General features: G+C 42.8%; 1 protein-coding gene across 11 annotated transcripts in view; it reads left to right on the top strand.

Moving 5' to 3' along the window:
- Positions 1 to 17,841, top strand: part of LOC126272429 (homer protein homolog 2) — an 807,523-nt gene that overhangs the window by 665,754 nt on the left and 123,928 nt on the right. For all 11 annotated transcript variants that reach the window (XM_049975295.1, XM_049975297.1, XM_049975288.1 and 8 more), the window contains one exon: positions 7,815 to 7,971. In XM_049975295.1, the coding sequence (XP_049831252.1) occupies positions 7,815 to 7,971 (157 nt within the window). The remainder of the gene's footprint in view (positions 1 to 7,814; positions 7,972 to 17,841) is intronic.

Here is a 17,841-nt window from a genome sequence, read left to right as displayed (position 1 = left end):
GAATTATAGTTATCATCTCCGGCTTCATTTCTTCTCCAGTTGTTGCATCTATTTGCCAAATGTACTTGTAAAAGCATTTCTACGTCTTATGTTCACGAATTCTGGGGGAATTCCCGTCTTGTTCTTCCTTACTGTTCCCACAAGAGTGACATATTCTCCAAGAGAATAGTCTGCTATGCAGTTTTTGATGAACGAATCAAATACATTTCGTATAGGAGCCAATTTATCCTCTTTTTCGCCTGTCGGACCTCGTTTACGTATCGTCAAGCCTCACACTGTGCCAGAAACCTGAATCTCTTAGGGACACTGTGTAGTAGAATAATTCTAATCGTGTTCCATCTCTGTCCCAGAGTTCTTCTAAATTAACCCTAACAATCTTGTAGATTCAACCCAAATACAACAGACCAAGATATGCTTCAATTTCACCTTTATCTGTCTCATGAATGAAGGTCTGAGACGACGAGTATCTCGACTTAGAGGATTCGATGCATTGGTTGGTTGTATCACTACTTCATCCATTATTCCATCCGTGACAGTCAGTCACCATATTTCTACATCTGTCTTTCAGTATTTGCCATTCCCTTCACACCAGGAATATGTGGCACCATACTATGTGACCTCGGTCTGATATGAGGAGTATGCATGTATTTCGTCCATTTAGTTCGCTTGTCATTACCAACAAAATATTTCTTATTGTTCGGATGTCTATCATTGTCATCCCCACCTTCGTCACTTTTCGTATCGTGTTCACTATAGTTCGACGTCTACGTCTCCATCTTCGCCACCTTATTCGTCACTAACGATTTCAGTTCGCAGTGCATCGTTACACAGATCTTCTGTTACATACATTGTAGCCCTCATCTGAAATAAATAGGCTGATTCAACAATTTGAATGTGTGCTACAAACGTATTTGTGTTGGGACAGACGATACCATCGTAGCTACTTTGGGTCCCATAGCCCCAACAAGTACTTAACTACTTGCTGTGGTCGGTCTGACAGACTCAAACACTCCACGCGCGCTTCTAGACAGTGGTCTTCCTCCGTCACTTGACGAGCAAATGGCACAGCTGTGTTAAGATACGAAGCTACAAGGAACGCTCCTCGTGTGCAGTGTAGTGTGAACGATTCGTTTTCGTTAGGTACCCAAGTCAGAGTCCGGGAGACCCACCAGTAGCAATGCAGGCTTAAGTAAGCGAATGGAGCTTCCAGCTTTGCTTTTTGCTGGGGTGATTCTGAATGTAGCATGTGCTCGGCAGCCTGAATGAAATTTTCCCGCTGTGTAGTAGTCGTACACGTACTGATCAACAGGGACACCGATCAAACGCGGCTCCGACGGTCGGTCGGTGCTGTCGACACGTTAGTGTCGGCGGCTGCGCATGTTTTCGCTCTGCGGCGCGCCCAAGCTCTCTCACACACACACACACACACACACACACACACACACACACACACACAGAGTGATTAATGCCGCGTGGCCTGGCACGCCACGGTTCGGCTCCCTGCGCTGATTTATCAAAGCTGCCGGCCTGTGCTATGTGCGCGTGGCGCGCCGCTCTCATGCACTCCTGCCCTCACTGCATTACCCATCGCCCGCCCCCAGACTACGCCACACCCCGCTGCTGCCTCGGGTCGGGCGCTACCGCGATGCGGCGCCCGTGTACTCTTTCTCCCATCCCTCTATGTCGAACGTCGAGAGCCGTATATCGAAATCTGAACGAAGGCCTTGTTCCAGTTAGTTTCGAGATGTCCGACGACGCTTTGTCATTAGGCCAAAGCGCACCGTTGTGACATAGAGTCGCGCGGGAAGCTTGTGCATTGTTCCCCAAACTTGCGCTTGTCCCACTGATAAATGTAGCGCTGTATTCGTAATGACTATTTTGGGATTGATGAGTAGAGTGGGTGATACCTGTCCTGGCGCCGAGACATAGAGCGGTGATTGAGAACGCGTCTGCCCACAGGCAGGCTCCGACGTTCGAAGTAGAGCAGTGGATGAATATCGATATTTTATCGGAATGTAATACCTTCTAGATAATATCAAAAATTCTTCCATGATGATATCGATGGATACGGGTGATCTTATTTTCCACGATATATCCATGTATCGATATCGAAATGGCAGTATCTAGCCCCGATATTTTTATTTTATTATTCTTTTCCGCAATTTTCGGTAAATATTTGAAACTGTTTCTTTGAAATTGTAGTAAACATAATTTTGCTTTCACTGTGTAAAAGAGTCTTACTAGTTGTTGAACTTTCATCACGTCCATACTATCTCTTTGACTGTGTGAATCAAGTATAGGTGGCTAAGAGTAGTAGTCCAATTGCACTGGGGGGGGGGGGGGGGGGGGCGGTGTGAATGGAATAACTTCCTGATGTGAAGAAATAGCACACCGATTGCTTATATAAAAAAAAATTAACGTAACTAGTGTGCTACTTCTTCACATCAGCGTTCTTCAGAAACAGTTAGTGAAAATTATGAACAAAAATGTAAATGACAGGATTGGTCTTTGTGGTGGGCGGAGACTTCTGTGCGGCTGGTGCCGGCGGAGGTTCGAGTCCTCCCTCGGGCATAGGTGTGTGTGTGTGTGTGTGTGTGTGTGTGTGTGTGTCCTTAGGATAATTTAGGTTAAGTAGTATGTAAGCTTAGGGACTGATGACCGTAGCAGGTAAGTCCCATAAGATTTCACACACTTTTTTTGCGGAGACTTGTTAGGAGAAATTGTGACGTAATCGGCTGTTGGCGCTACCAAAAGATATTTCACCGTTTAACTTAGCCACACAAGTTTGACACTACAAATGCTTGGTCGTTGGCGTTGACAGAAATGAAAAAACAGGGAAGTCGTCATAAAGTGTTCCGGACAAATTCGATTTGTGACGAACCCGAACGACGAACATCTTTCATTGCGCCAGTTACAAGCAGTTACCATTCTTCGCAAAAGCGGTTGTCATCAAGCGTGAACGTGAATCGTTTACCTTTCAGTTCTAACTTCAAGGGGGACAGGCAGGCTGATAGCTTGTTGATATACCGAATATGTAATAATAAATCAATACTTAAAAATACCACTCTAAAACTGGCATTATGTTTACAAAGCGTAGTCGATATTTTTATAGGCCAATACGTCGACATTTTTCTAAACTATATCGATACATTTTTCTATAAATCGAGCACCAAAAAAGACATGTAATTAAATATCGATATACCGGATTCCCGATGTTTTAAAAAGATCGACAGTTCTAGTTCCAACCACACATCTGTGGGGGTTGAGCGACTCCTCAAGAGTGCGTACGGATCCGATCTCGCTATTCGAGGTGTTTGTTAAGTCAGCGATTTGATCTGTACATTTAAGTTACTAAAATATTACTAGAAAACTTCATTGATGTTTCGGGCCATATATGCACAAATGAAATGCCGTTTGAAAGGAAGTGTCACCTGATTTAGAATTGAGTCAGGCAGATACGTAGACAGACACCACCGCACTGCGCAGCTTCCGCATTTGTCGAATCCCGCACCACAGCCCGACTATCAGCGGGCGGATCATAGACAGCAGTAGTGGGTGCAGATCCTACAGTTGCTGACCGACTGAAGGTGGTAGCGAATCACGTACTGCTCTCAGGCGGCGTATTGCCGGAGGCACCAATGATCTCTTCTTGCCAATACCGCGCCAACAGTATGATTTCAATTGACAACACGCCACTCTTGCCGATACTGCAATTTTTCCTCAGGGCAGAAAATCGTTAATACTGATAACAAGCATCCTTCGCTGTGAACAGTACACAATACATTGAATGATCTTCGATAACTGTTGCCACTATTCGCCATGCCGCCTTTAATAGCGCCACAGCCATCGTAAGAATATACACGACCTCTGTACACTCACACCGAATAGCAGACATGGTTAACTTAAGCACCGAAACTGATACTGAAAACATTTCTCAATTTTTGTCCTTGACAGTCCATTCCTGATTTCAGTTTACAAGCCCCCAACCCTGCCAAAGTCAAGAAGTTGCGCGACTGTTTACATTAAGAGAAATAGCTTCGAGATATTCATCAAATATTCATTATCTTTTTAAAAATAAATGGATAAACAAAATCCTTTATCGAACGATCATACACTTAGCCTGTTACACACACATTTGACCAGTTGCTGGCGCCCCAGTTGTCAGCGACCGAAAGTAGAAGCAAGCATACGAAGGAGACTAGGGAGCAAGCCATTTGGGTTCTTAGTTTTCAGTGAAGAATGGTGGTAATTTTCGAGATTACTTAGAACAAATCGGCCAGGAAAAAGTATCTGATGCACCATCTGCTGCAAGAACGAAGAAGTAAGGCTTTAGACAAAGTTTTCTATAATGATGTGAGAAAATGTGGTTGCACGTCTTTTCCTTAGACCTAAGGCGTCAGTAAGGGTAGTTTGTGGTTTTTGCTATTTCTTCCATGGCTGAAGTGTCGCTAGAGTGAAGTAAACTGCTATATAAAATTATTGCATTGCATTATTATGAATGATTTTATTGTAATGTGTTCTATTTGCTGTTTTAATTCGTTGAAACAGTATTGTTCAATGGATTTTGTTGGTTGTAACACGTATTTTTCCTCGTTGCTGAAAAAAATGGAACAGTGAAATTATTGCAAAAAATGTTATAAAACAATAAATATTTCAGGTCAATAATTTTCCTATCGGTTGTACTTCGGGTATAGCAAAATTGTAGATATTACGTTTTAATAAGAGTTGCTTGTAAATTAAAATTATTGCTGATGGTGTTGGGACAGCAACCAGCCATAAATTTACTTTCAGTTCCTTTATTCAAACGGTACCGTTACCGGTTTCGAATCGTTGTGATTCATCCTCAGACGCTTTACACGTTTTTTAGTTGACATGTGGTGTTTTTTATAAATTGATTGTCCTAAAATATAAATAATACATAATTATAAACATGCCACACACAGATGGTTGCGTTACAGATTTTTCGTTGCATGTGATTGATGTGAAATGTCTGTTTGGAGTGTTTGTTTTCATAACATTCGCCCAACAGATGTGAATACATTCCCACGGCATTCTTATTGTTGCACACGTAAATTTTTCTCACTGAACCCTTTAGATTTGTCACTGAGAAGATTTCTATCACGCGCTACATGTTTTGATACATACAAAGAGCTTAGAAACATATGAGAATCAAAGATGCTATGATACCGTAACATTTGACGATGATGTCCTATGTATGGAAAGGATCATGTATTCATTTACGCAACTGTAATGCCTTTTACACTAGTAAAGAGACATTCATTTTTTGAGTTGATATTGTTACATTAATTATAAAGAGATATATATATATATATATATATATATATATATATATATATATATATAATCTGTTTTAATTATACTGATTTCATTTTGTTGGTCTGTGCCACTTATTGGTACTTCTAAAATTAAAATTCGGTGTAGCATCGTTCTGAAATACGCCATTTTTTGTTGGCGGGGGTGGCAAAATGAGTTGTCAGTACTGACATCTGTGGTGGTAGGTTTTCTCTAAATACTAAATTGATGTTTATTGTTACTATTGCAAATTTTCAGGTCAAGAAAGTTAATGCTTTTATTAATTTCATGTTCAACTGTGAATTCAATATTTTTGTGCATTTTGCTTAGGTCTGCTGCTAATGTATCTTTTTTTTTTTTTTTTGCTTGTACAATCAAAAAGCAAGATTGTGTCATTAACATGTCTTGTGTAGTAGATTATTTTGTTTGAGATGTGCTGGATGGATGAAAAGAATTTTTGTTCTATATACACATAGAACAAAAATTCTTCTCAAACAATATAATAACGTATTATTTATATTTTAGGACAATTAATCTATAAAAAACACACCACATGTCATAAAGAAAGCGTTTAAACCGTCTGAGGATGAACCACAACGATTCGAAACCGGTAACGGTACTCTTTGAATAAAGGAACTGAAAGTAAATTCGTGGCTGGTTGCTGTACCAACACCATCAACAGTTGTCTTCAAACAACAGCCACGATCATCATGTCATCATATGACAAAATTGCATTAAAATTATTGTTGATCTAGTTATTTTTCCTATCTCGACCAGTTTTCTCGTCCACAAAGGTAGCAACTACACTGGTGTTCAAAATTAAAGCAACAAAACGCTCTTTCCCCCTCCTGCGTGTAATTCGCTATACAATCATACAAACTGTCAACACATGTCTGTACGATCGTGTTCAACACGCAAATGGCATTTCGGTCACAGACAACCACGCCAATAGTGACGTCAGGCCACCTATCAGGGGGTAGTCCTTGCAGGGTAGTCCCACATCCACGTGTATACAGTTACAGACGGTGCAGTATGACACAGAGAAGGCGCCTACCCTAGCAAACGGTTTGCGGTGTAGGGCCGTAGGAAAAATCGAAGCAGAACAGTCGCGAACTGGTGTGGCCTGATGACTTAATGTGAATCATTCTGTTGTTCCTCGGATGTGCGGGATATAGAGGCCGAAAATGTATCTAGAAGACCAGGGCAGGGCAGACCTTGTGTGAAGTGCATTATTTGGCATGACGGTGCCGCCTTAGTACCGCACGGAAACTGGCACCCGACATCGCAACATCCACTGGACGTTTGTACCGAGGTAAACGATGACAGAAGGCTTCAGCAGAGTGGCCTGTATTGTCGAAGACTTGCTGTATGTGTACCTCTAACGCGTCTTCACAGAAGGTAACGGCTAGAATGGAGCATCAACATGCCACCCGGGCGGCCGAACAGTGGGTCAGTGTTCTTATCACAGACCGATATCAGCTGGGATTATGTTGACCACTCGAACACTTGTACACGTGAATTGGCAGGATTTAACTGCTGTCTGGTATCGTAACAAGATCTTGAGGAACTCGTGTGCGGTTGTTGCGGGCCCAGACTTCCTGTTGATGCACGACCCCATAGAGCACGATTGGCTGATGTTTTCTTGGAAACTGAAGATAATGGACGCACTAAGTGGCTCGCGCGTTCTCTCTATTTGACCCTCCAAGACTTGTGAGCAGCTGTGCAGGAGGAACGGCCGTCATTGCATAAACATAAAACTGATATCACCCACAGCATGCCCCGTCGTTGGAAAGCCTTCATTGCTGCCAGAGGTCGTAACACCCCATACTGAGAACATTAACCAGTTGTCAGAGTGGGTGTGTAAACCCGTTAAGCTGAAAAAAAAGAAGAAAATTGTTGTCTGCATTTATGCATGTTGCAGTTGTTTACGTTACATATTCTTTGCATTGTTTTTACTTTTCTATCATCTGGTGATACTGTTTAGTGGAAAAATAAACGCAGCCTGGCAGAATTTTCTTTTGTTGCTGTAATTTTGGACACCAGTGAATTTCGTCCCACTTAATATTCAGTGGAACACTGTTCTATATCATCCTAAGGCGTTCAGTTAGATGATAAAACGCTATGTAGCAGTCGTCGTCTGTTGAATACAAGCCTCAAGTAATCTGGTCGTCATCTGGTTGCTAAACACAAAGCAGACAGCTGACTTCCTTCAAGCTATGTCTTTCGTTCCCCTATCGCTCCTTCCCCACATCCAGCGACTCGTTGGTTGTGGCAGCCAAGTGCGTTAGCGACCGTACTTCCTTTGTCTTCTGGTTGTTCGCACCCAGTCGACAGTGCGTAAGGTGTATTAGGTACTCGTATACAGTATCCATCTAAGGAAGGATGCGCGACCTTCGTCTACGAGAAAATAAGAGATTTTGTTTTCCCCATTGAAGACAATGTGCGTGTTGCCCGCTACTGTATCAGTGTTAGTGACGGCCGCCTGTTTGCGTGTGTTGCAGTGAGCAGCCGATCTTCTCGTGCAAGGCGCACGTCTTCCACATCGACCCCAAGACGAAGCGCTCGTGGATCTCGGCGTCCAGCGCGGCGGTCAGCGTCTCCTTCTTCTACGACTCGACGCGCAGCCTGTACCGCATCATCAGCGTCGAGGGCACCAAGGTGAGTGGGTAGCGCGGCCGCGGGGCAGCGGTGCAAAGTACCTGCTTTTCGCCATTTGTTTGGTCTCGTTTACAACGGGTTTTATTTTTTATTAATGACCGGGCAAAAAAGACGTAAATATCAGTTAACCGTAGCAACTGTGCTACTTTTGTTTTTCAGTAAACCTATTTTTTTTAAAAAAACGAGTATTTTTTCGTAAATTTTCCATTACCTTGAAATATTGCGTGTTATAGAAAATTAGAAACGCTGTCATTGCGATTTTAATAACAATGCCGACAGAAACGAGCATCGGTACAGCATTGCTGAGACAATGATGTACCTGTTACCACGTGGCGTGGTCTGTTGGGTGGTACGCGTGTACAAGGCGAGTGCAAGACTTGCTCCATCTGGTCATATGGTAGTTTCAAGTTGTCGTCGACGGACATGACTTGTATTACAGAATGACTCCATAGTAGTCTGGAAGTATTTTGTGAAGTGCCGTACCAGTGAAGTACAGTCTCCATTTCCTTTGAAAGATTAAGAACGGGAGGAACCACAATAAATTTTTCGAGGTCATACAAGAAGAAAACTCATGACTTAACAGTTTATTTATGGTTTCCAGTAAAAATGAAAAGTAGTTAATCTATTACCTGTGTCTACGTAATATGCCTTTACCTGCTTGTAACCCCTAAAACGGACAAATGAACACGAAAAATTGAATTCTTCAAACTCTGTTTTCATATTTTAGCACTGACTATTCCTGATGCCCAAATAGCGTTATGATCCTCGATTACAAAATTATATTTGAGCAGAATTTCACAACATTAGAATCGACAGGAGAATACTGAAGATTTTTTGTAGTATTGAGCCACCTTCCAGTTTTTAGAGAAAAGCAGCGAACGGTGTAAGTTTCTATTTATTCGCCAATTTAATTAAGCAGTTTCATACTACGTATCTTGAAACTGAGTGATCCAAAAATTTCCAGTTTTTGTTCAGTTTGTCTGCGGCATACGAACGCAAAGAGGACAGGTAAGACTGGATGAAAACGACAGAAAGGGCTTCAGAATAAAGGTGAAGGAAGTTCACATTTTGCGTACTAAAACTGCCCCAATTGGTCAAAGTAGAAGACAGAAGAGATTATTCCTTCAGGTATTGAAATTCCCATGCAAAGCACCATCTGAAGCGTAAGGAATTAGTTCTACAACAGCGTTTGGAACACGACATTGCAGAGAAGTAAAAATTCAGCAACTGGCAAGTCTGAGAAGGTTGAAACCACTGTTACATAGAGGTAAAACAGTGGCAACACGATAAGTAGCTTGGGCTGATGAGATAAAAAGACGAATATAAGGCATTCTGTACATAGACTAACGTCATATCACAAGACTCACTTTGTAGATATTTATGGAAAGACAATCCTAAAATATGTGCCGACTGTGACCTAGGTGTTCCAGACGCCAGGCTGGGATCGCGTTCATGATGTTTCTGTTGGTGGTGGTTCTGTTGATGGTGGTTCTGTTGATGGTGAGCGACCCTGTTCGGCCTCTTCATTGGGGGTTTGGGGTTTCCATGATTTTCCTGAAATCACACGAGTCGAGATCATAGACGCTTCCGGCGACAAATCTCTCCTAGCCTCACCTGGCTTAGAGGAATTAGCCCAGTTAACGGAGAAAAAAATTAGTGTAGTCACAAATTTTTGTACAGTGGTAGGAGGGGGTGCCATGAAAAAATACAAAAAAATCCCTACTGGTGGTGGTGTATGAGCGTGAGTGTGGCGCGTTTGGAGGTACTTAAAATAACTGAAAACTGCGGCTTCTAGCGAAAATGTTTCCCATTACAAAATTTAACTACATCGAATTTCCTACAAAGAAGGTTCTATGCAATTTTTTCTCCAGCAATAATACTTTCACTTTACAGGGGATGGGAAAATCGCAAATTATTAAAAATAGTGTTTTAACGGTGTAAAATTAATGTTTATTTTTAAATGATTATGGTTGAAAAAACTATGAAGTGTGTACCACATCCAAATGCAGTAATGTCGTATTAAGGGATAAGTGTGTTCTAGGGGTGTAACAAAGTATTAGGGATGGCGGGGGTGGGGGGTGGGATGGAGGCTGGGAGAAAGGTAGGTCGCAGGATTATGTTGGTCCTTCTTCATACATCTCCAAACTGAAGAGTGAGCGGGCTATTCCCCACGCTCTCTGTCCCACTACGTCACAAGAAGCAACTTCAGGGCATTTACCAAAGTTTTACTGATTCTTCAGCAGTTGCCTTATGAACAGCAGGTGACACAGTGCCCAGACATGCCCGGGGTGTTTATTTTCCACAAAGTGAGTTAACACTAAATAAAATACAGGTATCAGTTGCTAATAATAGTAATGCAAGGAACCCATCTGGGCAGATTATATTTAAACCTTTTAATACTTTTCTTATACATTGCTAGAGGGGAAATTGATTTTTTAGTTTTTGCGTTCTTCGGGAAAAGCCACTTCCCCAACACGAGTGCTTCTCGCTTTTCAGTTAAGACAGACCACATCTCCAGCATTTCTTGTCCAGTTCTGTCATTTGAGTAGACAAAATAATTTCAATGAGTCGTGTTTATATATTGGAGTTCTTTTCAGTTTAAAAATTGCGCATCGATCTGCATTTAAGTGATCTTTTATGTAAAATATGTTTCCATAAACAAGGGTGAGAAATGTTTAATTTGTAAGTATGATGTCGCCAGTGACCTATTTAGTGTTAGCGGGAAAGGTATTGGACTGCTAAATTTGGCCCCTTGTATTTGTTACCGTCGCCAGTGTGTGTGTGTGTGTGTGTGTGTGTGTGTGTGTGTGTGTGTGTGTGTTTTAACCATGTTATAGACACGTGTTGATGGATTAATAAGTAATCAGAAAGTTGCTGCACTTATCTGACCTTTGTGTTCTGATAGACTGCATATAACTCTTTCATTCGGGAAATGCTTTGCAGACTGGGCTGCGCTGAGTGGAGCCACTTACCACCCATCCATAGCACATCTTTCAAGGTGGGTGGCAATATGTCTAATGGAATACGACTGATCATTTTCAAATATAGAACAGTAATGCGTTGCTTGAATTACGCTGAAATATCTCAAGTTCCATAACACTTAGGCGATCTACTCCTGTTGCTGAGGGAGTCAATTTAAGCCTCTGGGCGAGCTGAGACTGGGGTGATGCAGTTGATACCTATTATGAAGTGAAAAGTATTCCATCCATTGATAGTGGTAGCAATGAAATCAGCATTGTTGAATGTATCCTACTGGCAGCATGTTACACTTGGAACAGGCTCTTCAGTGTAGTAGACAGCTGACAGCTCCACTTGCTGAGCTTTTTTACATAATAACTCGCCTAACAATTGGAAAGAAGTAATTATTTTATAAACTGAAAAGAACACTATCTAAACACGAGCTCATTGAAATTATTTTTTCTACTCACGTGAGAGAATTAGAGAGGAAAACTGAAAAGCAAGCAGGTCTCGTGGTGGAGGAAGTCGCCTTTCCCGCAAGGACGGTGTCCACAAACTGATTTCTCGTTGGTAGAAATGGGTTCTTCGCCGGGGCGACTTTGCTGAGAATAAAGACGTAGAATGTTAACAACGTTTGTTTTATTGAAGATACGATAAGAGTGTTCGCATAAAAAATCGGAGTGCTTACTTTGCCGACGCGTAGAGTGGCCGCGCGGTTGGGCTGGCCGCAAGATAAGACGGAGGTCCGCGAGGTGACGCAGGGTGAGTCACGGTGAGTTTTTGCGAACCACGCAACTGAATGGTTCTGCGCACGTTAGAGCGCAGCGTGACGTGACGCAGCTCCTGCGCTTCGTGACCCTGCGGGCCGCAGTCTCCTGTACGCAGTTTACTGCGAGACTCACGGTGGTTCTGGCTGTTGGTAGTTCGAAATGGAGGAAAAGCTAATTGAAGCCGTACGTGTTCGGAAAGTTCTGTATGATACAAGCCATGAAGATTACTTGAAAACGAAGCTGAAAGCTGAGAAGTGGGTGGAAGTGGCCAAGGAAACAGACATACGAAATGGTAAGTTGCATCGTAATTCGTTGTTAACATTCTACTTTGACATTGTTAAAACTCTGTAGCAAATTTTCGTGATGTGCTCTGTCCTGTTTAAATGTTTATCATAAAAGATGCCTAGGTTCCTTACAATATCATTCCTTACTAGCGTGTAGCCCTCCATATCTACCAGTGAAAACGGAATAGATGGATTTAACCATGTCTTTGATATCAATATAGACTCGAAACTGTCGGCCGAGTACATTTCTGATATATATATATATATATATATATATAATAACGGTCGGGGAAACATTGTTACGAAAAATCGTGAAAAATTACATGTATATAGGTTATATATATTATATTAAAGAAATAGGTACCTAAAAACCATCCTGTATTAGAATGCAACGTTGTGTCAGAATTTCAAAGCAATCGGTCAAGAGCTTTCGGAGGTTAGTGGCTATACACAAACCAACAGAACATTTTCCTATATAGAGATGTATGTTAATCGTTATAGCTTACCTTAAAAACACTGCTAGTTTCTCCTTGGTTTCAATCGGCCTTGTAGCGTTGCATCCCTGTCTGTCAATTTCATTCTTGATGAGACCATGCACTTCTTGGAATTGATCACGGTTTAATCTAAAATAGTTCGTGAATTTTCAGCATCAAATTCCTTAGTTAAAGCGAATTCCCCATGACTTAGTCTTCTTTTCATGTACGCATTTTTTTCTTGTCTTTTCTGCATTTTGTTTCATCAAAGCGATGTAACACACCGTTTCGAACTCACTCACAGAATCGGAATCCGATTCTGTACTTATATCTATTAACATAGCAGAAGTAGTCGCTATCTCTGCCAGAGCCAAAGTTCCTCAGCAAACTGCGTATTGAAACTGCGATCCAACTTGCGACGATTGTCGCCGTGACTCACGCTGCGGTGAGGAATTTGGCGTGAGCCCCCCTGCGTCACGTCACGGGCCTGCGTCTCATCTTGTGGCCCGCCCCCTCCCGTCGGGGTTCAGGTCCTCCCTCGGACATGGGTGGGTGTGTTGTTCTTAGCATAAGTTACCGTTGTGTGTAAGTCTAGGGAGCGATGACCTCAGCAGTTTGGTCCCTTGGGAATTCACACACATTTTAACGTTACTGCACGCCCTCGTACTGCTACAACAACAACAAGTACTACTACTGCTACTAAAACCACCAGCGGAAGCGACAGAATTCTGTTGTGCGAGGCACCCTCTTGGATTATACAGGCACTTATTGATATACAAGCCTTGCAAATTACGTAAAAATTAAAGCTGTCCTCCGCCCGTATGTTGGTTCGGTCACCACTGTACTTTAGCAGCCACGATGCCATTGAATGTGGTACGCCCAGCCTTCCTCAGACATATTCAGCCAGATATTTGGGGGAGGGAGAGGGGGCGGGGCAGAGAGGGTGTATCAGCTGCATTTTAACGTGTACTCGCATTTTCCACATCAACAGGCCATTGCCAGAGATGAAAGATGCTATAATTGGGGGAAAAATCGACAGGCGATTTAATGCCCAATCCTACGCTTTCGTCTTATGTGACATCCATGAACAATCGAATCTCACTAAAGATTTCTTCTATCACAGTAAAATGTCAGGAAACGGTTTGCCGATGATTTCTACGTTAATACCTTCACGATGTTCTGGTCGAAACCGAGTGTATTCTACCGTGCGTTTTTGAGACTTCCTTATCGGACGACGGCTGCAGGCACAGTATCTTGTACAGTGGTGGAGATCGCGCCTATTCCGTACCACTGTTACATGTTGGACGTACGCCAGTGGCTCAGTGCTGTGTGGGGTTGCCAGCCGCAGACGGACAGAGGGAGTCCCTGTGAGCCCGGCGACCGCGGCGCTCACCTCATTACCCAGTAACTAACCGCGCCATGTTTATGCAAAGCTCTGCTTAATGACATGTGCTTCCCCTCCGTGCTGCCTTCCGCTCAGGAGTACAGCCGCAAAGCGCGGTGCAAGACATGTGCTACCGTTCTCTTCCTGTCAGTCTACATTTACAAGATTAAGATTACTCTACAAATCGTACGGCAATGTGTGCTAGGCACCACTTCAAAAAAAAAAAAAAAAAAATCTCTACTGCTGAGTTCTTCGAGAATGAACGGCTGTGGACGAATTGTCATTTATGATAAACTATTCTAAACAAGGATTGTTTATGAAGGCTTGATAATAAATTTATTCGTTTGATGGATCTGCAGAACTAGTTCTTCAAAAAGTTGTACAATGTTAACTGTCCAGCAGATTTCTTCGACGCGTGGTTTGGAGTTTGACGAAACATTACCAAAATTCATTGACATTAGCGCCATCTATGAGCGAGACATATAGGGCTTTATTCGGGAGTAAAAATCCAGGCTTTATCTGGTGGCGTTTCCCCATTGTTCCTGCCGCCGCCAATGTCGTGTTCACGGGGTGAGTGACAGCGCCACGGCCCAAAGGAAAGTGAGCGTGACACACCTTGTCGCTCACTCCCCCCACCCCCCCCCCCCACCCCTCCCTCCCCCCACTATGTCTGGCTTGTGCCTGGCGTAGGCACACCACCGATCTCTGCGGGCACCGAAAATCGCCACACTGCAGCCTGCACTAGTCTAATGTACTGAGCTACCGGAAGCTCTCGAGGATTTCAGGAGAACTTAAAAATAAAACAGTTTCTGTGTCAGTCACCTGTTTATTTTGCCACTACGTGTTTCGATGGTTCACACCACCATCTTCAGGTGGAGAATTGTTTTTTTACACAGCTGTTGTTGATGAAGAGTACAGACGACTTTTTACAGGAGCAGACCTAGGTTCAAATGGCTCTGAGCACTATGGGACTTAACTTCTGAGGTCATCAGTCCCCTAGAACTTAGAACTTCTTAAACCTAACTAACCTAAGGACATCACCGACGCCCATGCCCGAGGCAGGATTCGAACCTGCGACCGTAGCGTTCGCGCGGTTGCAGACTGTAGCGCCTAGAACCGCTCGGCCACCCAGGGCGGCCAGCAGACCTTGGGCAGTATATGTCGTGTTGCGTGTTTTGAGGTACGGTAGAGGTGTAAAAGTTCTGCATTCTACTCCCTGATGTACGTCTTCTCCACTGTACATAATGTTATTTGTACACTGTAAACATAATGTGCAGTGGAGAGGACAAATAGCAGGCAGCGGCATGCAGAATTTCAACCGCTCTGCCGTACCTCAAAACACGCAACATAACCTGCATTGCCCTTGGTCTATGTGAAAAGATGTCTGTACTCTTCACCAACAATAGCTATGTAAGTGATCAGTACTTCACGGTAAGATGATGGTGTGGACTGTAGTGTCAAAATAAAAATGTGGCTGACCTAGGAGCTGTTTTACTTGTATTTATTAACAGTCGCAACCCTGTTAATGCCGTCTCTTACGTGCAAAGTATTCGTCAGGAAAACTTTATCCCAGAGGGCTGATCGATTTCTGTGGTTTCAGTCGCTGTCCTCATTTCGGAGTACAGCTGTGTTGTCCAAGAAAAATACTTTAAAACGTGTGCGAGTGAATTTCCGGTCTTCCGAATAGCCCCGTGTTTGTAAAGCACACCCGCCTTGCCTCCGCGAAACACGCCGCCCCGATACGCAATGTAATTGCGCCGCAGTCAGTGGAGTATTGTTTACCCATTCCTGAGCAGAGGCACAGGTGCGTCGCATCTGCGTATGCTAACCAGAGTCCACAGGGACAGAAATGCCCCTCCTGTGTTTGGCGCTACCATATACCCTTCGGCCCTATTATTTTGATGTCAGCAGGCCGGTTTTGTGGCACCTGAAGCTCGCATTTTCTGTTCGTTGTTACAGTAGAATATGAAAGTATTTTGACTCGTGGTAGTTTCTGCTACTTTACTTTGCTTCTTGTGGGAGGTAAAGTCTTTGAAAATACTTCTCACCTTCGTTTCAGTGCTGTGAACCGCCCGTGGAGTAGTTTCACCGTACATAACCAGTTTCACGTATTTAAACTGTGACTCTACGTCTTGGATGACAGAGCCGATGCCGTTACCACACATACCACACATGAGCAATGTCACTAAGGTGTGGTAACGTAAGTTCCTCAAAACTACTTCTGGAGAATTACTTTTCCCGAATTGTCGACTTCTGTTTTGGACTTCTATTTCCCGAGTACGGGTTGTTTAGCATTTGCTTGTTCTGCTCCCTAAAATTTAATCCTCCGAATTCGTAAACAGTAGTCGCACCCACACAGAACCCGTGCGGAGACATGAGACAAACATTATGTTGATACTACTTGCTCTACGTCCCGGTCCTCTGAAAAACCAATGGCTGTCAGGAACGTGCTCTGTTCTTTCGTCACGTCCAGATTGCAGTAGATACCGGAGCTCAGTTTGATGGTAACGATACACGTTTGTTTGTTTTCTTTGACTTCCCAACAGTAAATGTCACACTCTTTTCAAAGATAGTGTACGACGTAACGTCATGCTGTTACCTGTGATGAAATGAAACTGTAGATGGTCAGAATCTGCCACATAATCGTATGCAGGTCTTCGTTCTCAATAGTTCGGAATAGTGTTCACTAGGTAATTGATAATAGAGAGTTGCACGTTTTTAAAGCAGTTGTTAGATGGTTACTATGGCATTGATGTCTCTCCTCTTTTTTTTCCTGGTACAATATTTGCTATATGACACTGAGATGACGAATTAAATGTATATACGGGGTGGTTCAGCTGCCTGTACCGCTCTCGTTTTATGCAACCCTCAATGTTATAGCCGTCTTGATAAAGCAAACGCGTGATTTTTCACATTTATTCACTCACTATATACAAACTGTTAGTCCTGCACTAAAAGTGAGCAGGACATTTTTGTAGGAAATTTAACGCAGTTAAATTTTGTACTGGGATATAGTTTCGCTTCAGGCCACACTTTGTCTTATTCAAGAAAAACCCGTAAGTTACCTTCAAACGCACCCCCATTCCACACTCATCGCCCACCAGTCAGGATTTCTAGTATATTGTTCATGGCATTCCCTCCTTACACAGTACAAAAATTCCCAACTGCATCAACTGTACCCGATATTCAACCTTTTTTGGTCACTGTTGATTGAGCAGTTACGCCAGCAGCATAGTCGACTACTTCGTTAACATTATTAATTTAAACATGCCTATGAGGGTAGTGAACGAAAAACGACTTTTGTAAACGTCACGCTAAAAATAATTAAGTTTGTAATTCGATCCATATGTAACCCTAACAAGCCCATTAGCTTCGTAGTCAGAAGGCATGAAGAATACAACGACGCAAATGTTTATTTTATGCTGTTAAAATTCACTTTATTGTTAGGGAAAAATATACACAAACATCAATTTTAAAACCGGCGGCGTAATAAGGCGAGCAGCGAAGGCCGGCAAAAAGATCAAGTGTAAAATAATTTGTGCGGTCGTTCATGGCACTCCCTCCTACCATTGTGCAGATATTTGCGACATCCTAGAAATCCTGACCGGTGGGTGGGGTCGAATGTGGAAATGAGGCTGCATTTCAAGATCACTTCTGCACGCGTTTTTTGAAAATTCGAAAACTGGGGCCTGTAGCGAAAACGTATACCACTATAAAATTAAACTACATTAAATTTTCCAACCAATAGATTCTGCTCATTTTTTTCTTTAGGAAAGAGCTTGCACGTAGCGAACGAGAATGTACGAAATTCTTGCGCGTCATTTATCAAGGACAGCGATAACATTGCGGGTTGCATAAAACGGCAGAGATAGGGGCAGCTGAGTCACACAATATTAATTTCATACAATTGAGGAATATTTTTGTTACTAATACGCCGTCGCCAGGGCCAATATTTATTTCCTGTTTTAGTCCAACACGTCTCTGAGTTACTGCTACAATTC

The sequence above is a fragment of the Schistocerca gregaria genome, chromosome 5 (assembly GCF_023897955.1).
Source record: "Schistocerca gregaria isolate iqSchGreg1 chromosome 5, iqSchGreg1.2, whole genome shotgun sequence".
Lineage (NCBI taxonomy): Eukaryota > Metazoa > Arthropoda > Insecta > Orthoptera > Acrididae > Schistocerca > Schistocerca gregaria.
This window is presented reverse-complemented; position numbering and strand designations above follow the sequence as displayed.